A 23,206-nucleotide genomic window follows, 5' to 3' on the forward strand; every position below is an offset into this window, starting at 1 on the left:
ACCAGTTAGGGCTCTCTTTCCCTTTCTTTACTTCCTTCCTTTTTCTCTGAACATGATGTGTTGTCAACTGGCTCCAGGACACATGAGCCCCCACGAATAATCTTGCTCTTAGAGCACTGCCCTGCACAACTCAGTCTCTGTGGTTTAACTGCCTACTATGTTTTTTAGCCCAGAAATTCCTGGACTAAGATCTCTGTTAAGCTGGGAATGTGCAGTGAAATGCTCTGGGGAATGAATACACTGTCTGCTCTCAGAGGTGTGCCTCTGGGGAGATGTTCTTTCCCAAGAAGAAATCTGGTTTTCCAAAGTGAGCTGAAAGTTCCCTTGCCGGGAGGGAGCTTTATTAACCATTTGTCCCATGAGCGTTCAGTATGAGGAAGAAAGTTTGTATAGCAGCCCTGAAGAGATCATTTTCTTGGCTATCTGCATAAAAGGGGGAGAAAAGCCTTGAAAGAAAACTTTTCTAACATGGTTGAATGTAAAAATTTAAAACAAGATTTTTTTTCTAAAATATTTCAAGGGAAGGAACATGTTTGGATGTGAGGACACTAACCCTTCCCCGTATTATCATATGCCATACTTTTCCTTATTGTGCTGAAATGGTCTTCCCTTGGCTATCACTTATGATTCTGGCTAAGAGGACCCAGACTCAACCAGCCCTCTTCCAGGCAGATGGTTTATTTATTCATACAATTCTTTCCCAGGAGAGTTAAGCTGCATGCACCTTGGCATTCTTTATAGAGGGAGTGGCCTCTAAACTGTTGAAATGACATCTGGTGAAAGCTAGCAGATGGAAGGAACAAGCAACAACTGAGTGTCACTTTAGGCTGCCTACCTTTGTGTGGCTAGAGAAGCAGGTTGATGATTGCTTAGGTTGACCAAATGGAAGAGGTTGAGAAGTCATGGGGTGGAGGGGTGGGAGGGAGAGTCAACGAGCCAGATGGAATCCCTCTAAGTCTTCTGGGTTCTCATAATTTGGCTCCATCTTGGGTTCAAGACCTGCCCTTGGACCAACTAGTCTGAAAGAGGGGCCCAGACAAATGGTCTTGCTAAGAACTACCCAGCAAGCAAAAACTGCTCTTGTAGGGCAAAGGAAAAAGTGGGACCTTTAATCGCCTCTTGAACCAGAAACCCAGTCCTTAGCCAGAGAAATCAATGATCTGATACACAAAAGAGTGTCTGGCAGTGGTGTGGGCAGTGGAACCAAAAATTTGTTCTGTTGACTGACCAGCTGTAGATGCAGACCATGACGAGTTCCAATCGCAAAGGTCATCAATGGATGAATAAGAGGACAGAAGCAGAGGCCATACTGAGGAGACATACTGTTTGAGAACTAGTGACTCAGGATTGTGATTCCAGAACATATCCTTCTGCCCCTTGTTCCACCACAGAGCTTCACAAGAAAAATATGGGAAAGGAAATGGAATAAGGTTGATCTTTAATCTCTATCTGCCTCTCATCTCTTCTCAACCACATGTGCTAAAGTATGCAATCTCTTTGGTGAAATTATCTACAATAACAACAACAAAATCTCTTTGTCTCCTTTAGGAAAGAGAAATGGCTCTTCAATTTATTATAAGAGGAGTTAAAAACCAGTAAGATCAGCCCTAGCTGGTTTGGCTCAGTGGATATAGTGTCGGCCTATGGACTGAAGGGTCCCAGGTTCGACTCCAGCAAAGGGCACATGCCCGGGTTGCAGTCTCCATCCCCAGTGTGGGGCGTGCAGGGGCAGCCAATCCATGATTCCCTCTCATCACGGATGTTTCTCTCTCTTCCTCTCCCTTCCTCTCTGAGATCAATAAAGATATATTTAAAACAACAACAACAACAACAAAAACAACCAGTAAGATCAAAAGGCATGTGGGCTAGAAGTAGAGGCTGGAGAGAGGAAGAAAAAGGAGGAGGGGAGAAGGACAGTATGACTTGAGTGTCAAAGCAAGAGTCTTCGTGAGAAGGGAGGCTTCTCAACCTGAAATGAGAAAGAGAACTCTGGCTTTTTGGAGTTTTAGATCAAGACTATAACTACAGAGAGATGTCCAGATCAAAAGGATTCAGGAAGACCTGCCTCCCAACCAAGCAAAGCAGAACTGAGCCCACCCCCAGCACAGATCTTGACTACCACCACTTGAGAACTAACCCCTTGCATGTGCTTCTGTGTACTTGCAAGGATAAAAAGATGATCTTTTCAGAAGTTACTCTGGTGTGCAGTGTCAACACTAGGTGGGAGAAGGCGCATGGGGGCAAACAATGCTTCCAAGCCCCAATCTAAACTGATTTTAAATGACCTATCTCCTAGGCTTCCTTACTGTAAGCCAAACCCTTTCAGTTATTTCATGACTGTACTTTCAAATGCATTGTACTTTTAACCTGATTTTCCTAAGAATAAACTTAATGCAACATTGCCCAAAAGGCATAGGGATTTCCTTCCCTTTCCCCACACCACAGTTAAGTCATCATGTAAGTAGTTGTTAAAATTCAGGAAACTTGTAGCTCTTGATCATGTTCTACTGATAATCTGGAGCAAGCTGACTCCCTAGACCATGAGTCTTGCTCATGACAAGAACTGGTCGTCTTCTTGTCCGGAATGTCCTCCCTTCCCCAATGTTCCCCCTCTGCCCTAGCTATCCCTTACGGCCCAGCCCCACACTGCAGAGCTGAGCAGAAAGAGCTCTGATCTCCCACCCAGACACTTCAGCTCCCACCATCTGTGCCACTAACACTGCGTGTGCTTTCTGCCTTTTTTGGTAGTGATTTGTGCCCGTGCCTGACTACAATTTAAGACTGGTAGCTTCTGGCAGCTGCAGGCTGTTACTCACTTTCCTTAGTGCTTACCCACCATGGTGCCCTGCTTCTGAGAAGTGCAGACAGTACGTTAACTGAGTGTACTGGCCTCTCCCCTAAGTGACCGACACTCCTGCAATGGAGCTAATATTCTCTCTCTTGTCTTTCAGATTCTCCAGTGTTCCAAGAAATACACCTCTTCCTTCCCTGAAGAAAGCACAGTTATTCTGTGTATCTAGTTTCGTGTGGAGAAATACTTTTAAACTATGCAAATATCTTGTTTCTCATCACAGTTTTGCACCAAAATTTTAGAATTCATCAATGGTTCTTGCCTGTAATAATTTATTACTGGGGTTTCCTAATGGTGATTTCTGATTTCCCTCATTCCTTTTACACTTATTAACTGAAATTCTTTTAAAAATAAGAGCTGTACCTTACCCCCCATTGATATATTTATTCAATTATTCATATCAGTATGAACTCATAAATATTTATTTTATTCTATAGATCATGATTCAATACTATGATTATTTATTTTGTTGTTTAACTTCAAACAAAACTTCACTTTCTTTATCTGTGAGTTAGGGACAATGACAACCACCTTACAAAACTCTCCGTAGGATTAAATGGGATTTAAAAATGTGAAAATATCTAGTCCCGAGCACCTAGTCAATAAATGCTAGCTCCTTCCTTCCTCTTCTTCACAGAAAGTAAAACCATGCTAATTTGGAGGCAAAACCATTCTAAATAGGTGAAAATCTGAACTTAAGAATTCCCCTTTAATGTAATGCAGCTTTTCTACCCTAAGGTATATAAACAATAATCTAGCTATCCCAGTTTATCTAGCAGAGGCCATTTGGGATCTGCCTATAATGACTATATAAGATTGATTTTTAATCTGCATGCCCATAATTTGTATGGAAATAGATGCTTGAGAATACTTGAAAACAGACTATTCTCTTAAGAAGATTAAGTGTTTTCCCAGAAATCTTGTTTACGTTCTGAAGTTGCTTAGCTAAACTATTTTCAGAGATAGTCCAAAGCCTGCCTCAACCCAGCTGTGGTTCTGATGATCACTAACTCTGAACTAATGAAATCACTGATTCATCTTGGATTTCTAAGGTTATAGCAGTGAATAGAAGAAATTCAAGTTTTCTTTCTCCAAAATTAATTTAAAATTAGATTTTAAAAGTTTGGGCAAATCACTTTTTTAAAAAATATATATATTTTATTAATTTTTTACAGAGAGGAAGGGAGAGGGACAGAGAGTTAGAAACATCAATGAGAGAGAAACATTGATCAGCTGCCTCTTGCACCCCCCCCCCCCCACCCACTGGGGATGTGCCCGCAACCAAGGTACACGCCCTTGACCGGAATCGAACCTGGGACCCTTGAGTCCACAGGCCAATGCTCTATCCACTGAGCCAAACCAGTTAGGGCTGGGCAAATCACTTTTAAGTTCAGGTGGGATTTAAAACAATAACAACAACAAAGGATAAGGACAAGGTCCCACATTATGTGAGAGTGACTATATCTGGAAGTTTAAAATAATTCACAAAACACAGTAAAATCCCATATGAAATTACAGTTTACTGGAACTTTCATTTCCCACCCAGCTTTATTGGTAAGGAAAATCAAGATCATCAGGAGATTTATTTTAAAAAAAACAACATTGGTCAGTGTGATTTACAAGCTCTCCTGGGGACACCCAGAGAGTGTTTTACTCAATCTGGGGTGGAACCAGGAACCTGCATTTTTATCAGGCGCCACCCCACAATATGAGTCTTGAGACAGATGGGAGGCAGAATACTACGGTGGTTCAAAGCCCAGGCTCTGGGGACCTGGTAGCGTGGGTTTGAATCTCACTATTGCCACCTACTACCTATATAACCTTGGGCAAATGATTTCATCTCATTGTGCCTCAGTTTCCCCACTGGTAGTATAGGGCTAATGACAGTATCTGTTTCCCAGGGTTGTTGTGAGGAGCAGATCAATGGTATATGTAGCTGACTAGCAGGGCAGTACTAGATGGAGATCAGCGATTCCCAAGGGTCATGGATATCCCTTTGAGGAACATGTCTGCATCCACCTTGCCTCCCCATGGTCACTGACATTTACATGCATCATCTGGGTCATGATTGGCAGGCTATGGAGACTTCGAGGAGAGGTGCTATCATTAGAAAGTGTTTAAGTAACAAAGGCGGATTGATCCACTGTCAATCAGAGCTATACAGGACTAATTGTGGAGTTAAACCAACCACCAACCACCAACTACAGAAACTGAAATTTGTGCTTTAATCTTCAAGGCAAAAGAAATAAAGTCTAAAAGACAGCAACTGTAGGACAGAAAACTTTGAGTGCGTGGTTATACTATGGAGGAAAAGTGTTCTTTAAGCCCAACAGCACAGCATCCCTGACCCTTGCCCTGCATGGAGACCTGCCTCTCCTCCTTCCTATCGCTTGTTCTTGTTCCAGGGCCATAGCATGTCAGCCTTTGGCCCTGCTCCTCCTAGTTGCCACTAGACCTGCCTCCCTCCCAAGTGTCCCCAGACTCCGGTCACAGCTGTCCTCCTCAGAACTGGTTGGTAAGGTCTCAGAGGCCTTGGAGGGACATTCTGGGGGCTGGGGATGTTGATGGGATCAGAGGACAGGAGGGGGGTGACTCATTGTCCTTCAAGCCCACATTCTTCCCCACTTTCCTGACCCAGGTGTTGGTGTTTAGTGTCTGCTGAGGAGGCCTGACAGTGGATCCTGTGACCAGGGATCATGCTGACCAAACTCAAAATTGAGACATCTAATATTGAAAGCACCTGAAGAAACCAGGGACAGAATGTTTGAAAATGGGTACAGAGAGAATATTTTGGAAGGGAGGGGCGAAAAGTTGGGGACTGGTTGCCCAAAGGGAGAAGGCGTGTGGACTTGGTAAGGATATGAGGTAGATAGCATTACTTAGGCTTCAGTCGGTTAGAGTGATGTGAGAGGGAGGATGACAATGTGTTGTCTATTTCAGTGCCTGGGAAGAAAGCAGTCACCGTGGAAGTGGCAAGACAGACAGGTAGATGAGATGTCAGTAACAGACAAACCGAGAAGGAGAAATATGCTTAAAAACCACTTACTAGCAATTCTTACAAAAACGTCTGAAAGTGGCTCCTTACCTCATTAAATCTCATCACAAGATCTTCAAGGGCATTGTGCTCTCTGTTCTGGGAGTTAAGAACTGATGCTGAGATGGATGCTTTGAGGCAGGGCAGGGACCTCTGACATTCTGGAGTGCCCAAGTTCTGGGTCAAGAAGCAAAGATAGTCAACCGGCAAGACCCTTCGGTAGATATTCTGTTCCTGTTCCATCAGGATGCTGGCGACTTCCTCGGGGAACTGGATGAGGGGCTGCAGGTCAATCAGCTCCTTGCTGATCCCAGCTGAACTTGAAGGGAGGGCACTGGAATTGGCCATAGAGGTGCCCGGTTGGCGTTCTGGAATAAAGCCACAGAGATCATGGTTACACTAAGGCTGGTTTTCCTTACAACCGATATTTACTTGAGGGCCATTCACAATCATGTAGGTTTTGTAACCAAAGTTTCTGCAGTTCTGTACTATCTTTCTTGTTATAGAGACCTGATATCTGCCCTGCTGCCCTCCCTGGGGCCAGGGGCAGGTGTAGTTTCCCATTTTCAGAAGTAAAATTGATTTGGCACACCATTCCCTAACCACTTCACTGTGACACTTGCAAATAGTAGGGAAAATGTAGCATTTGATTCTTCATCCTTGCAGTGCTAACTATCAAGTGAAAAGAAATAAGGGTGGGTGTGGGCACAGAAACTGAAATGGAAGAGGAAAGAAGGTTATAAGGGAGAAGACATGTACATGTATGTGCACATATGTGTAAACATGCAGGAGAACCAGGGACTCTGCACTCGAGGTTTCAAAACTTCATGGTCTACTCTGAGAACATCTCACCCTCAAAACCCGGATTCCACTGAAATCCATTTGGGGATTTGCGGGGATGGACCACCTGCCAAAGTAAGAAAGGAACAGGAAGAAAGGACACATAGCTAAACAAATAAATCTTCTTCCCTGCCCCCCAACTGGTAGTAAGAAGATGGCATGGGAGAGGAAGTGGGGGGGGGGAATTATATCAAAGTATTGAATGCATTTGTAGACTCAAATTATTCCCTTAGTACAAATTCACTTTATTTTGACCACTCCCCCTCTCCAATCTGTCTCTTAACTTCCTACCTATGTCATTCATTTATTCATCTACTTAACCAGTCATCCATCAATTCATTCAAAAAACAGAAAATCTGAATCCTAGAACAGAATTTCCCAAAGTATGATCAGTTTTGTGGCCACTAAGTTGGGGAAAAGTCACATATTCTTGTCACAAATTCTATTCCTGGAAATAAATGGGGCACATGGGTACACCATTAAAGCTTCAAAGGGGTCTGCCAGTAAAGGAATCCATTTATATTGCTTAACCGAGTATTTCTCCAGAGCCATTTTTATATGATACCTACTGTGCCATTCTGTGTGACTAGTTCTGGCTGGAACCACTTCAGGAAATGCTGCCCTGAGGGCCAAACTGTTCTTGCTCTCTGCCAGTTCACATCTTTTCCTTCCTGGCAGTCCAGCCCTCCTTCACGCTTCTCATGATGCTTCATGAGGGGACCATGTTCTATTTTCCCAGAACTTTCTTACATTCTTGATTTCTTAAACACTCCTACTGACCCTTTGACAGAATAAAACTCATCTGTCTTCTGATGACACTGTATTCGATGGCACAGACTGACATCTGGCCTGGACACTAAACAACAGCAAAGCTCATGTAAAGGTGAAGGAATTAAGCAAAAATAAATTTGTAGACAAAGACAACAGTATGGTAATTACCAGAGAGAAAGGGGGTGAAGGGAGTTACATGAGGTTAAAGGGGGGATAAATGGTGATGGAAGAAGACTTGACCTGGGGTGGTGAACATACAATATACAGATAATTTGTTATAGAATTGTACACCTGAAACCTATATAGTTTTATTAACCAATGTTAACCCAATAAATTCAATTAAAAAACACTTCAACATTCAGATTTCAATATCCTTGACTCTTTTATCTCTATTGCAGAAAACTTTGGATAATTATTCCAAAGTGCTCCGTCTCCATATTGCTGAATTCTGAAGTCATCACCCCTGAACTGACCTCCATTTCCCTTCCACCTTTTCTACTAAACTTTCTCTGCCTCAGCTGACTTCCAGCTGCTTGGCCTTGGTCTCGGTTCATGGTCAGCATTTTAACATGGCACCCACCAACTCCCAGGATTCCCTCACAAGTCACCTTGACTCTCCACCAAATGCACTTCCCAAACCTCAATCCTGGGCAAACTCAGCCAACTATACTTGGCTTCTGGGAGGCTATATGATGATAATGACAATCCCTTAGGATGGGACCCTTGCTGAACTGTGTTACCGTACTGTAGCCAGGCCCTTAAGGCAGCTTCGAACTTGACATAAATTTATTTATTTTTCCCTAAATAACTCAGCAAGGCCCACCTAGGTTTGTGATGAAGTCTATTGAACTTGCCTCAGTGGTTATCTCCACCTCCAGTCCCTTTCTTTTCACTGACTCTCATTTGCCCACACAAACGTTTAATTTCCCTTATCCTTAAAAAGAAACCAATAAACTTCCCTTGTCCCTTAAGCTCCAAATCACCTCTAGCCTCCTCTTTATTATGGACCTTCTCTAAAGGGTAATCTACATTCCTGAGTCCTTCCTCTGTAATTATGGTGACCACATCTTTCGATTCAAAACTCAGGCCAGCCTGTTCAAGCCAATGAGGATGTGGGAGAGAAAAAATGGACACCAGGTCCATCTTGGGAGTTCCTAGGTCTTAGATCACCATGTTTACAGGTCATTTCTGCTGATAGTCTGGGCTCTGATGTTCCCCCCTCAACTCTCCTAAGCAGTCTACCTCTTTTGAAGCATAGCTCAGGAGAAGTTCCTGGTGGTATTTGCTATTTAATTAAGTGAAGTGCTCCCCTTTTGGAGGAATGCTTTCAGCGGCGACCTAAACAAATTGTGAGGAGAAAGTCTGAGCTACAGTGCTCTCCTCTGAAGCAAGCCTAAACTCGTTTTACATACAGGGTGAGGCAAAAGTAGGCTTACAGTTGTTCATATGGAAAATAATGCAACAATTAGTAAATAATGATACAAGAATAAACTCTGTTTTGTATACTCACAATTGTAAACCTACTTTTGCCCTACCCTGTAAATTCTGATCAGAACTTTCTGTTTACTCTTTTGTATGAAAACTAGAGTATCCAAAGTATCATTTCCCTTTGATTCTAACAGGTGAATAAGGAGTACAATGACTTAGTCTAACAATTTTTATCCATCTTTTGGAACGAGCTACCAAAAATTGACTGCAGCAAAAAAACGAACACTACCAAATTATATTTGGTTCACTGTAAGGTCATATTTGAAAATAATTAAAGATAAGGCAGGAACTCAAATCTATATAGCTTACATGTCCTCATTCTTCAACTTTCTGAAAAGTTTACAAAATGACCGGATTTCCTGAAAATTGAGTCAGAATGTGGCCTGATGACAGAGGCATTTTCTGGATACAAATAATTTATGTGCAAGGGAATTAGCCATATATAGGAAGTCTTCCCAGAAGTAACCAACTGGAAGACATGTATAGCACTCTGTGAAGGAAAGGAAAATAACTCCCAAATCTTATGAAACCAATTATTTAATATGTAAGAGAAGGGTTAATGTATTGAAATATGTAAGTATGTAAGATAAGATGATGTATTATTAACTGCACTATATCTTGAGATATGAATCACATGCTGTTACCATGAATAAAGAATCTAGTAACTGGTGGGAAATAGCAATAAATGAGACCTAAAAAATGAAATAAATGAAGGAAAAGAAGCCCGGTCAGTGTGACCCTAACAAATGTAGTGTCCCCATGTGTCTCAGTATAAGCATGACATCACATTCAAAGGAAACACAAATCTGATGTTTGAAGACTTGAAACATAATGTAGAACTTTAGGTTTCCTTAAAGCAGGATTACTCAGGAATTTTTTTTTTTATCATGAACCACAAAGGAATATCCCAGAAATCTTCTTGGGACATAATTTTCTGCCCTCCAAGTTCCACACTTTAGCAGCTGTTAAAACCAACTAAAAAAGATATCAGATTTGTGGTTATGACAGGCAGGGAGTGAAGAGAGGAGGAATTGGAGGAAGGTGGTCGAAAAGTATAAATTTCCAGTTTTAAGATAAATAAGTACTAAGGATATAATGTACAACACAATGGCTATAGTTAACACTGTTGTATGATACATATTAAAGTTGTTAACAGAGTAAATCCTAAGAGTTCTCATTACAAGGAAAATAATTTTTCTCTTTTTTCTTTTTCTTTTCTTTGTATGTATCTACAAGATGATGAATGCTAACTAAACTTATTGTGATAATCATTTCATAATATATGTAAGTCAAATCATTATGCTCTGCACCTTAAACTTCTACAGTGACATATGTCAACTATATCTCAATAAAACTGGAAAAATAGATTTCCCACCTTATCTCCTTCTTGCTGATCCCTTCTTATAATTTCCTTCTTCCCCTTCACATGCCATGTTACCCCAGTTCTCAGCTGTAAGTCACATCACCCTTCCTCTCTGTAATATGGGCAACTCTACAATGGGTTAAAGGCCCAGTAACTCTATGAACCTGGATCCTTCCTCTTTATTTGTGGAGCAAAGTTCATAAAGCCCACTGAAAACTTTAGTTCTTTTACTGTAAAAAAATTTTTAAAGTTTCCGGTGAATAAAATTATCCACCTCATTTATAGTCAATATTTGCTCTCAGCTCCATGCTCTTTAGTTAATACTTATTCTACAGCAGAATAGGGCTATATCTCTAGACACTGTCATAGCCTAGAAACATCTATGATGAAACACAGTATCTTCAAGTTTTAATCCTCTGCTCAAATAATAGCTTCCTGAACCTAGTGCTTTACATGGACTAATTCAGGAGGTAGGCAGTATCACTCATGTGAGGCTCACATAAGGTCCCATAAGTAGTAAGCCAGGGAGCTGGGTTTGAATCAGGATCTGTTTGACTCCGGAGCACATGTTCTTGGTCACTCAGCATACCGCCTGTGCAGCAACAAAATGCCACACTGACATTCTGGTTTTTAGATGCAATTCAAGTGGTTTTAGTGAGTATAAATCAACTTCTTGTGCTTGTTTATTTGAAGTGAAGTGATGTGATAAAATGAATTCTTCAAACTCCAAAGGTAAGGATTTGACCCTAGAGGGTGGACAGTTTCCCTCCTTGCTCAGCCATCCATTCAAACACTACATTATATTAGAGTGGAGCACACAGGAACTTAGAAGTGCCCTCTCTTTTCCTTCTTTTAAGTTCCTGAGAAAGTTCCCATGTCTTAAACCAGTATTTGCCAAAGGATGTTACACTGAATTTATGCAAAACATGGTTCCTTGGTTAATAATTTAGAGACATACCAAGCTAAACAAAGTTAAACAAGCTCTCTTTTTCTATTTTAACTGCAGGACTTCTCAGAGCCTTTAACAATTACCACAAGGGGAATATGCTATGATAGTTCTCCACAATCTTGTTGTCAGTTTCCATATCATTCACATGGGAATTAAAATCTCTTCAAAACTTTGCTCATCACACTTAGTGATTCCAAATGGGGGAATGAGGCCTAAAGTGTTCATGAGATTAGTTGGTTCCCAAGGAAGCTTAGGGCTGCAGTGTTACTGGGACCCTATGGAAAGGCCTAAGAGTGAGAGAGGCTTATTTAGGAAACTACAAGTTTCCCAATGGCTGAAGCATATTTTAGAGAGATGAAGCATCACTGTAGAAAGCAAGGAAGAAAGCTTTATTTTCCAGAAGGCATAGAGTAGGTGTGGCTCATGAAGAAACAAAGGCAGATGAGGGTAGTGGTTAGCACTTGTTCAGAGATACTGGTGCAGGTCAAAGCCCACGGAAGAGGCTCTGGCTTGGGCTAGAACAAGCATGTCAAACTCATGGCCCCTGGGCCGCATGCGGCCCACAATGAATATTTTTGTGGCTCAGCCAATACAACGGCATGTAAGAAAACGTTAATTTTATCATTGCACTTATTCTATTTTATACTATACTTTTCTTTTTTTAAAATTTTAATAAATCTTTATTGTTCAGATTATTACAATTGTTCCTCTTTTTTCCCCCATAGCTCCCCTCCACCCGGTTCCCAACCTCCCCTCTGCCCTTACCGCCCCCCCCCCACTGTCCTCATCCATAGGTGTACGATTTTTGTCCAGTCTCTTCCCGCACCCCCCACACCCCTTTCCCCCCGGGAATTTTCAGTCCACACCCTTTCTATGCCCCTGATCCTATTATATTCACCAGTTTATTCTGTTCATCAGATTTTTTTATTCACTTGATTTTTAGATTCACTTGCTGATAGATATGTATTTGTTGTTCATAATTTTTATCTTTACCTTTTTCTTCTTCTTCCTCTTCTTAAAGGATACCTTCCAGCATTTCATATAATACTGGTTTGGTGGTGATGAACTCCTTTAGCTTTTTCTTATCTGTGAAGCTCTTTATCTGACCTTCAATTCTGAATGATAGCTTTGCTGGGTAGAGTAAACTTGGGTATAGGTTCTTGCTATTCACCACTTTGAATATTTCTTGCCACTCCATCTGGCCTGCATAGTTTCTGTTGAGAAATCAACTGACAGTCGTATGGGTGCTCCCTTGTAGGTAATTAACTGTTTTTCTCTTGCTGCTTTTAATATTCTCTCTTTGTGTTTTGCTCTTGGCATTTTAATTATGATGTGTCTTGGTGTGGTCCTCTTTGGATTCCTTTTGTTTGGGGTTCTCTGCACTTCCTGGACTTGTAAGTCTATTTCTTTCACCAGGTAGGGGAAGTTTTCTGTCATTATTTCTTCAAATAGGTTTTCAGTATCTTGCTCTCTCTCTTCTTCTGGCACCCCCATTCTGATGTTGGTACGCTTGAAATTGTCTCAGAAGCTCCTTACACTATCTTCATATTTTTGGATTCTTTTTTCTTTTTGCTTTTCCAGTTGAGTGTTTTTTGCTTCTTTGTATTTCAAATCTTTGACTTGATTCTTACGATCCTCTAGTCTGCTATTAGATCTCTATAATATTTTTTATTTCAGTCAGTGTATGCTTAATTTCTAGTTGGTCCTTTTTCATATCCTTGAGGGTCTTGCTAAATTTATTGGCCTTTTCTAGAAAATTCTTGAAAAACCTTATAACCTATGGTTTTGAACTCTATATCCAGTCATTTGCTTTCCTCCATTTCTTTCATTTGTGATCTGTTTCTTTGTCTCCGCATTTTGGTTGCTTCCCTGAGTTGCTAGAGTGGCTTTGTGTGCTAGGTGTCCTACAGGGCCCAGTGGCTCAGTCTCCCCAGTTACCTGAGGTGGACACTCTTGGTGCACCCCTTTGTGGGCTGTGTGCACAGTCTTGTTGTAGTTAAGCCTTGATTGTTGTTGGTATCACTGGGAGGAATTGACCTCCAGGCCAGCTGGCTGTGAGGATCATCTGTGTCTACGCTGGGAGAACTTCTGTGCTGGAGATACCCTTATGAGAGAAGACTTGCAAAAGCCTCTGTGGTCAGCTTGAATAGGGCGGAGTCTTAGGGCGGAGCAGAGAGCATTGGTTTCCCATCAGCCCTGCCCTAATAGGCCCCTGTGTCTCAGTGTCCCATGGTAATCGCTGCAAGCACCTCTGAGAGAAAGCCGCCCTTGATTTCCGCCTACTGCCACACAGTCCAGTTTCTCCCCAAATAAGTCTGGGTCTCCAGAGTCTCGCCTGGAACTGGAGTTCAGTGTAGTCAGGAGCTTTTGTCTCCCTCCTGCTTGAGAAAGCCAGCTGCGCACTCAGTTGCCAGTCCCCTCCGCGCGCGCCTCAGTACCTCTGCCTCCTGCAGCTCCTCTGAGTCTCAGTGTGCTTTTCTCTTTCCTTCTAGTTGTAGAATTTCCACTTAGCCAGCCTTCCTGTGGTTCTGGATGGTGTCTGTTTTGACTTTTAGTTGTAGTTTTGAAATTGTTGTGTGAGGCAGCAGTTTAGGTGTTTACCTATGTCGCCATCTTGGTTTCTCCTATACTATACTTTTCAAAAGAAACCTATATTTCTATGAAAATTGAAGCTTGTGTTTTTTTGTGGCCCACATAAACTTAAACGTTGTGTATTTGGCCCGTGTTAACCTTTGAGTTTGGCATGCTTGGGCTAGATAGAGCCTTAAAAACCTGCTACTTCCCATTTCTTTCTTTTTTTTGCTGTCTTGGTCCTTATCATAACTAAATGCATTTGGTTTATCTTGCTGTACCTCCTATGAGAAGCTAGAGTTTATAAAATAATCTCACATAATTTACATAATATTAGGGAATCATAACAGATAGGCATTGCTAATCTTAATTTTTACAAAGCTTAAGTTAAAGCTATGTGACTTGCCCAAGAATCCAGCTTGTGAGTGGTCAGTCATGGCACTGGTAAAAGTTGAGAGAGAACCAGAAGATTCTGGCTCCTGGCCAATACTGTGCATTATCCCAAGCCCAGTCTGAGTTATCTTGGGTGTGCTTTGTGTCCAGGGGCCACCCTTATTAGCGGCCAATATATCTGCATGGGTTTAAGAAAGGCTAAGCAGAAATTCATTCATTCTTTTATTGAGTGCCTACTATGTGCCAGGTTTTATTTCAGGCTACACTGATGTTGGAATTTTACAAGCAAGAAAAGATCCTTGTTCATATAGATCATTCTAGGAGAGAAGACAGATAAACAATAATATAATGTGAGTGAGGGCAGGGGAGGGGAGATGATGGATGTGGGTAGGGAAGGTGCTGTATTGCATAGCATATGTATTAACTACAGTGTTAGCAATTTCCTCAACTTCTTCTGCAAAAGTGTTCAAAACTTTACCATCTATCCAAGATGTTCTTGGTCTGGTCACCCTGATCCTTTTCTAGCATCTCAGCAATAGCTATTCACCTAGCTATTGTTCCTCGCCATTTGTTAGCCCTTTGCATCAAGTAACTAATTTAATTTCTACAAAGAACCCTGTAAAGCAAGTGTGATTATCCCCATTCTACAGATCACAAAACAGAGGTCAGAAATATTAAGCAATCTGCCTAAAGACACCCTACTACTGAGATGGGGCTGGAACTGAAATTCAGTTCTGACTCCAGTAGTCCTCCCTCTATTGCCCTCAGTGTTCTGAGGGATCGTCTACATTCTCCCTATTTCCTACCAAGTCTGTCTGTCTCTCTCTGGGTAGGAAGAGAGAATTATACTTTACTGGAACCTGACTTTAATGAAAAATAAAGCATAGTACTCTGTGATATTTTAATGGTAGCTTAGTTTTTTAAAAAATCTATGTAGCTATCTATTATTTATTTATACAAGGAAAACCTGAAACGTAGTTTTGCATCTGAAACATTCTCTTTCTTTCTCATTCTTTGTGAGTGGTGGTGAAATAAGCACAGGTTTCATGGAAAGCAAAACAAAAATTTACACAGCATGCCCTTTGTCCAAGCAATGCATCTTTTAGAATTTTATCAGACAGAAATACTCACAAAAATATAGATCAAGTGAGGAAAATTTATATGTATTGACACTGAAACATTTTCATGATAAATTCAGGTGAAAAAAAGCAAGTTGGAAACAATGGAATATGATCTCACTGGAAGAAAATGAACTTTATAAATGTAGGTAATGTTTATATATCTGTCCAGTATACATCAAACTAATAATAGTGTTTATATATTGCACAATTCTGTTTTGTTTAATTTTTTAATGTACATGTGACAATATTTAAAAAAAAAATCAAAATGATATTTGAAAAACTCATCCAGAGAACAAAATCCCAACCTTCTGATGGACACAAACTAGTTCAGCTTTGGAACTGTTCAGATTTTTTCCAATAAATATGGTGATATTGTTCTTGAAAAGTTACTTCAAATTACAATTAGAGAAGAAAGTAGGAAAAACTTTAATTTTGTAGACAGTCGCTTTATTTTGGTAAGTTAAGCTTTAGATTCATCAACTGCACATTTAATAGTCTGAGTGGCGCAATTCCAATTATATACTAGTAAACTAAAACAGGGGAGAAAAGACGCAGATTTCATTTTATAAAGGTTTCAAAGTTGGCTTAAAGATAATAAATCTCAGGTAGAGCTGAAAATTGCTTTCCAACAGGGAAGTAATGGGTGTAGAGAAAGGTTAATTAATTGGTGATTCTTTCTCATGATCTGTTCTTGGTTTTCAGAGTAATAAATCAATCTTGCAAAAATGTGTCTGACTTGGTCTCAATACTACATGAAAAAGATGAGTTCACAAAATCAATGAAGCATATTATTTGTAAGTCAGTCCTTAAATAAAAAATGACTGGACTGAGACTTAAGCCATATTCAGATAAAAATAATTATTGAACTTAGCCTCAGAGCAGAAAAAATATGACAGAATCCTTATTAATAAAAATAATTATAGCCATTCTAGTGGGTATGAAGTGACATCTTATGGTTTTTATTTGCATATCCCTAGTGACTAATGACGATTAGCATCTTTTCATGTTCTTATTGGTCATTTGTATATACTCTCTTGAAAAATATTCAAGATCTTTGTCCATTTTTGAACTGGGTTGTTTGTTTTTTGTTAAGTTTTATATACATTCTACATATTAATCTCAAATATTTTTTACTTTCTATGGGTTGCCTTTTACTTTGTTGATAGTGTTCTTTGATGCACAACAGTTTTAAATTTTGATGAAGCCCAATTTGTGTATTTTTTCTCTTGTTGCTTGTGCCTTTGCTGTTCATATCGAAAATATCACTGCCAAATCCAATGCCATGAAACTTTCACCACGTTTCATAGTTATAGGTCTTACACTTAGGTCTGACCCATTTCGTGTTAGTTTTTGTATATGGTGCAAGGTAGAGGTCCAAATTTATTTTTTGCATGTGGATATCCAATTTTCCTAGCAGTATTTGTTTAAATGATTGTCTTTTCCCCATTTAATGGTCTTGGCACCCTTGTCAAAAATTATTTGACTATAAATATATGTGAGGGACTATTTCTGGGCTCTCTATTCAATTCCATTGGTCAATATGTCTGTCTTTATGCCAGTACCACACTGTTCATTTGTTTTTTAATGTTTTTATTGATTTCAGGGAGAGAGAGATAGAAACATCAATGATAAGAGAGTATCATAGATTGGCTACCTCCTGCACACACTCCCTCCCCCTCGCCACTGGGGATTGAGCCTGCAACCCAGACATGTGCCCCAACTAGGAATCGAACCATGACCTACTGGTTCATGGGTCAACGCTTAACCACTGAGCTACAGCGGCTGGGCAGTACCACACTGTTTTGATTACTGTAGCTTTATAGCAAATTTAGAAACTGGTAGTGTGAGTCCTCCAACTTAATTCTTTTTTAAAAATTGTTATTTTGACCGTTCTAGGTCCCTTGGCAGCCCATAGGAATTTTATAATAGGCTTGTTAATTTCTGCCAAAAAAAAAAAAAAATAGGCTGCTGGAATTTTGAGAGTGATTTTATTGAATCAGTAGATTGCTTTGGGGAGCACTGCCATCTTAACAATATTAAGTCTTTTAACCCATAAACACAGACTGTCTTTCCATTTATTTAGGTCTTTTAAAGTCTTTTAAAATTTCTTTCAACAATGTTTTTAATTTTTAGTATACAAGTCTTGCACTGTTTTTTGCAAATTTATTGTTAAGTATTTTATTCTTTTTGATGCTATAGTTAATGGAATAGTTTTCTTAACTTCACTTTTGGGTTATTCATGGCTAGTGGGCAGAAATACAACTAACCTTGTATTTTACAACATTGTTGAACTCACTTTACAATTCTAACAGTAGTTCTGAGGACTTTCTATATATGAGATCATGTTATATGACAATAGAGATAGTTTTACTTCTTCTTTTCTGATCTGGAAAAGATTTCTTTCTCTTGCTTAATTGCCCTGACTAGACTCTTCAGTAAATGTTAAAGAGAAGTGGTGAGAATGGATATCTTTGTCTGGTTTCTGATTTTAGATGGAAAGCTTTAGCCTTCCCTCATTATGCATTATGTTGGCCATGGGTTTTTCATAGATGCAATCTATTAGGTTGGGGCCATTCCCTTTTATTCCTATCTAATATTTTTATCATAAAAAGTGTTAGATGGTGTCAAATGCTTTTGCTGCATCTTGTGATACTATCATGTGATTCTTATACATTATTCTGTTAATATGGTGCATTATTTTGATTGATTTTCACATCTAACTATACATTCACTTTCATGTTAATATATTACATGTTTAAGTAAATCTAACGGAGAAGAGCTTTGTACAAGACCAACAGACACTTATTGTGTATTCACAATTCTGGCCATAATTTGGACCTGTACATTGGACAAGAACAGATGAAAAACTGGGACGTGACTGTAACCATGACTTCAAATCACAAACACTCTAATATTTAAAAAAAAATTATGTTTGCTTTAAAGAAAAAAAAATTTAAAAATTCATGTTGGACATGCACTCTTTATTGTTGTTTGCTATTATAATCACATTTTCAACCCTTGACGATATGAGTATCAATTAAAATAGCTGTATGACTTAAAAGGAAACTGGTGTGTGTTATTTCTGATTTAGAACATCCTATTGCAGAAATGACCTGTACCAGACTTTGGGTAAAGACACTTAATAAGAAAAACACATATGAACCTGGAATATTATTTTTGTCCATAAAAGGCAGTAATAATGGTACTGATATCATGACTTGCTCACATTTTATTCAAGTATGTCCTTTCTCCTACCAGCAACTCTGTGGCCTAAGTACGATTCTACTCCTATTCTAAGTAGTATTCTACTTTATAGCTGAGGAAACTCAGAGAGGTTAAGTAACTTGCCTAAATATTCACAGGTAGGAAGTAGTGAGTCCAGGATCATTTGACTCCAAAGTCCATGCTCTTCTCTATTCCTTACACCTTGAGTATCAGAGTTTAATTTATGCACAAACTCAAAACTGTTCCTTTCCCTTTTTAACTAAACCTGGGAAGTCACAGGACTCACAGTGTCCCACTTGTTGACTAAATTATATTTCAAGTCAAATACTCATTAACTTACCATGTGAATTCAACTCAGTGCTATACCTAATGTAGCAGTGTACAAGGCTGTACAGGAACTGTATTTAATTATGCAGTTAATGGCTTTTTGACTGTTTGATTATTTAAAGCAGAAGATTTTTACTTACAAAGTCAAACCCACCTTAACAGGAAAAATATAGCTATGCCAAAGTGGCTAATGAGAGATGTGAGGACATTCTTAGTGCACTAAAATCACCATAGAGTTGTTATGTAGAGGGAGCCTGGTAATCTACAATTCTAAGCCCAACACCATGGAGCTTCCCTGAGTCTTATCTCAGGACACTATACTCTCTGGCTTTGCTCTTAACTCTCCAGCCCTGGCAGTGATGTCTGGGCCTTCTTGCAGCCCCTCAGCCTGAACTCTGCAGGTCTCAGCCCTTACCTCTCTCTCCTCATAGGAAAGCTCATCTCAAGCTGTAACCATCACATCTAAATGTTAGATGAGTTGCAAGAGTGTTATTCCCATTCGGACCTCTCACTTAGAACCAATCCTAATGCTTCCATTGGGAGTGTCCTCTTGAACATCCAGCACCTCAAAGTCAAGATATCCAAACTGGATATAACTTTTCACTTCCTTTTTCTTCATTTGTTAATTCTCATCTGAGGATATTTTTTCCATTGATTTTTAGAGAGAGTAGGAGAGAGACAGAGGAAGAGAGAGAGAGAGAGAGAGAGAGAGAGAGGAGAAACATTGATGTGAGACACATCGACTAGTTGCCTACCGCATGCGCCCCCCGACTGGGGCCTGGGATTGAACCTGCAACCCAGGTACATGCCCTTGACTGGAAATCGGAAATTGAACCTGTAACCCTTAGGTGCACGGGCCAATGTTCTAAACACTGAACAACACTGGCCAGGGCTTCGCTTCCTTTTAATAGTACCACCTTCCTTTCCTCCGGTCCACAATCTTGGAGGCATTTGTTATTCCTCCATGTCCTGGGTTGAGTTTGCTTCAATTCATCCATCAGTTGTCTCAAGAATTGATCTCTTCCAGCTCATTCCCATGGTCTGCAAAAGCCTCCTGACTGTCTTCTGCTGTGAGTGACCCTGAGGAATCCTTACAAAACCGTTTGTAGCCTAATATCTCAGGGGTTAAAAAGGCCATTTGGCTTTGTAGGGTGATGTCCATGATGGCAATGGGAGGTGCGAGAAAGATGTAGGCCAGCCCAATAAAATGTGTAAAGAAAATACACATGGTTTTTACACATCCGGGAGAGATCTTGCAGTTTCTTCCTAAGGTCAGTTCCTCTCTGATTTGGTATAAAACAGTCACTGGACCTGGAAGAACAGCTGCTGGCCTCTCTCAAATGAGCCTGAGCAGCAGAGACAAAGGAGGTGCTGGCGCCCACAGCTGGATAAGGGACAGCCCAGGCTGACCAACATCTAGTGTCTGTGATCCTGCAGCTGGACTACTTCCAGCTCTCCCTATGCAAACCTGAGAGCCTCGACACCTTCACTCATGCGCCTCCTACCACAGTGGTGAAGGAGGAACCCCGGGCTCCAGATACAATACAGGAGAAAGCCTAGGTGTCCAAGCTCTCAAGCGGGATGCAACCAAGACCAAATCCCTGCTCAGACATTCTCTAGTTGCCTCACCCTGTAATTAATCTGTCAGAGAAAACCAAGCCATCTTCCTGTGAACTCCCAGCTAGAACGAGTACAAAACTTCTCATAAAAAATATGAGCTTAGTTTTCATAAACTCTTCACAAGTAAAGTATACGTGGCTGGAATAAATACTTTGGCTAACCTCTGAGGTTGGAAGGGGGGTGGGATCACCAAAAAGTCCCTTAAATGCCTTTTAAAATAGGGGCACCCACTTAATAGCCTTTAAGTCTCAGTCTTCTCATCTTTGAAATGAGGAACATGATCCTACCTCACCAGGTTGTTTTGGAATTACATGAGATGTACACAAAACAATCAGCATAGTGGCTGGGCCACTGATGGAAGGCCTATGTATTTGCACATGAACTCGAGGCAGACTGTCATATGCACTGGGAGTGCATTATTATTTACTTGTTTATAAGCACATGAGAGCTGGCAAAGGGGGAAAACAGGTCGTTAATACACATAACACATGTGGCTCCTTCATGCTGTTGAAGGCCCAATTACTCACTGGTCTGTTATTTCTTTCATGGTGACTTCCTTTTTATCTACAATTACAGATATAAATATAAATAATACAAGGAGATTATATTCCTTGACAGCTGGTGGATCATATCTAATTACTCTGTAATCTCTTCACCTGAAGGGACCCAAGTGGCCAGCCCCTGTTCTCTCTGAAGGAACAATCAAACACCAGAACTGGCCTCTGGCCACTGAGTGAGTCTTACAGTTGTTGCCCACCAATCGTGTATCAATAGGAAGGACTTGGGGTCTTTTTAAGTCAATCTTAAAACTGAATGAGACCAAGGGATTGAAGATGAGAGGCAGAGGAGGAAAGATTTAGGTTGCACGATTAGTGGATGGCATAGCTAGGACTTGGAACACAGTTTTGTTGTTTTTAACCTGGGAATCTTGTTAAAGTAATGCAGATTCTAATTTGGGAGGTCTCAGGTGGGGCCTGAGATGTCTTTCTGTTTCTACTGCAAGAAGGTTGGTGTTGGTAAAGCACTTAGAAGAGTTTGTTGCATGTCGTTCCCGATTCAATAAATGACAGTTATCACTGTTGTTTCTATTGCTTGCACTGACCGAGCTGCATGTAGCTCTGACCACGTCAGGCTTCAAAGATACCTTCAGAGCTGAGCATTAGACCCAATGTAGAGTGAAACAAACATGCAGGAGAACTGAAAAAGCTGCTTCCTGTGTGTGGCAGCAACAAGAGTGCTGAGCAGGCCGAAACCGGTTTGGCTCAGTGGATAGAGCGTCGGCCTGCGGACTGAAGGGTCCCGGTTCGATTCCGGTCAAGGGCATGTACCTTGGTTGCGGGCACATCCCCAGTGGGAGGTGTGCAGGAGGCAGCTGATCGATGTTTCTCTCTCATCGATGTTTCTAGCTCTCTATCCCTCTCTCTTCCTCTCTGTAAAAAATCAATAAAATATATTAAAAAAAAAAAAAAAAAAAAAAAAGAGTGCTGAGCAGGCTACCTGGCATGGAAGCTCTGGGCCCTCAGAGCATGAGTTCGTTTTCCTTAGGCAACGGTGGGTGACACGGAAGCCATGAGACACAGAAAGAGCCTTTGCTTGCTATTTCTGGAATGTCTTCTTTGCTCTATACCCACCTTTGTTTTTTTTGTGTTTTTGTTGTTGTTTTTGGACATTGTGCTATCACTTTATATTCATTAGATCTATTTTAATTCCATTAAATTCTCTGAGGCAAGTATCCGCATTGTCCCCATTTTACAGGGAAGACGCTGTCTTACAGTTAAGATGATGAGATTTAGGGACAAAGTTAACTGCCCTGGCTCACAGTTTGTATGTGGTAGATGTGGAATTTAGGTCTGTCTGTCACCAAAGCCACACCCTTAATCACTAATCTTTGCCTCATATTTTGTATCACAGTACAATGTAACCAAATGTTCACATGTCAGTTTCTCTGTCAACTAAATCAGCAACTCTGAGAGATTAAGATCAGTGCTCTTTTTCATTGTTTTCATGCCCGCCTAGAACATGGAAACAACGTCACTCAGTAAATGTTTTCCATATTGTGCTGTATTATATTTCCTACTGGTAGACTAGAGACCGAGTGAGAGCTCAAGTTTAGCTATAGACTCGTTCAAATCATGCTTCTGTGACCTCTGAATTCGTGACCATGTAGGGCTTGGTTCTTAGCTGTGCTGTGTCTTGGTTTCTTATCTCTGTGTCCATCTCTACCTTTCAATAGATTGTGAACAGTAGGGAGTTAGGGGAATTATTTGCTCTTCTTTAATCCACTCCTTCCACTGTCCCCAAAGAGTGACTCACAGTGTCCAGCCCACAGGAGACACTTAATGAATGAATGAACATTCATAATTCTCTATGAGTCTACCTCCCTAGTGTTTTTTAAAAATGGGATAAAAAATGAAAGTTAACTGTTATGGGGAGAGAGACAGAAAGTTACGCTGCGCTATGCACAGACATGCATATAACTAAACTATTAGGCCGGAAAGAGTGACAAAGGATATTGAAAATAGAAATGGAGGTTGGGAACTTACCAAGACCCTGTGTATGGAAAATGTGAATGCTCTCTGGAGCTTTTCCAACCAGTTCCTGAATATGTAACACACTTTCAGAAGATCTAACTTGGGCTTTAATATCCCATTAG

At 40.5% G+C, this 23,206-nt stretch overlaps 1 protein-coding gene across 2 annotated transcripts in view; it reads right to left on the reverse strand.

The window, feature by feature from the left end:
* PLCE1 (phospholipase C epsilon 1) overlaps positions 1-23,206 on the reverse strand; it is a 266,469-nt gene that overhangs the window by 123,648 nt on the left and 119,615 nt on the right. For both annotated transcript variants that reach the window (XM_080687601.1, XM_080687600.1), the window contains exon 3: positions 5,937-6,253. In XM_080687601.1, coding sequence (XP_080543727.1) covers positions 5,937-6,253 — 317 coding nt within the window. The remainder of the gene's footprint in view (positions 1-5,936; positions 6,254-23,206) is intronic.

The sequence above is a fragment of the Plecotus auritus genome (assembly GCF_963455305.1).
Source record: "Plecotus auritus genome assembly, chromosome: 9".
Lineage (NCBI taxonomy): Eukaryota > Metazoa > Chordata > Mammalia > Chiroptera > Vespertilionidae > Plecotus > Plecotus auritus.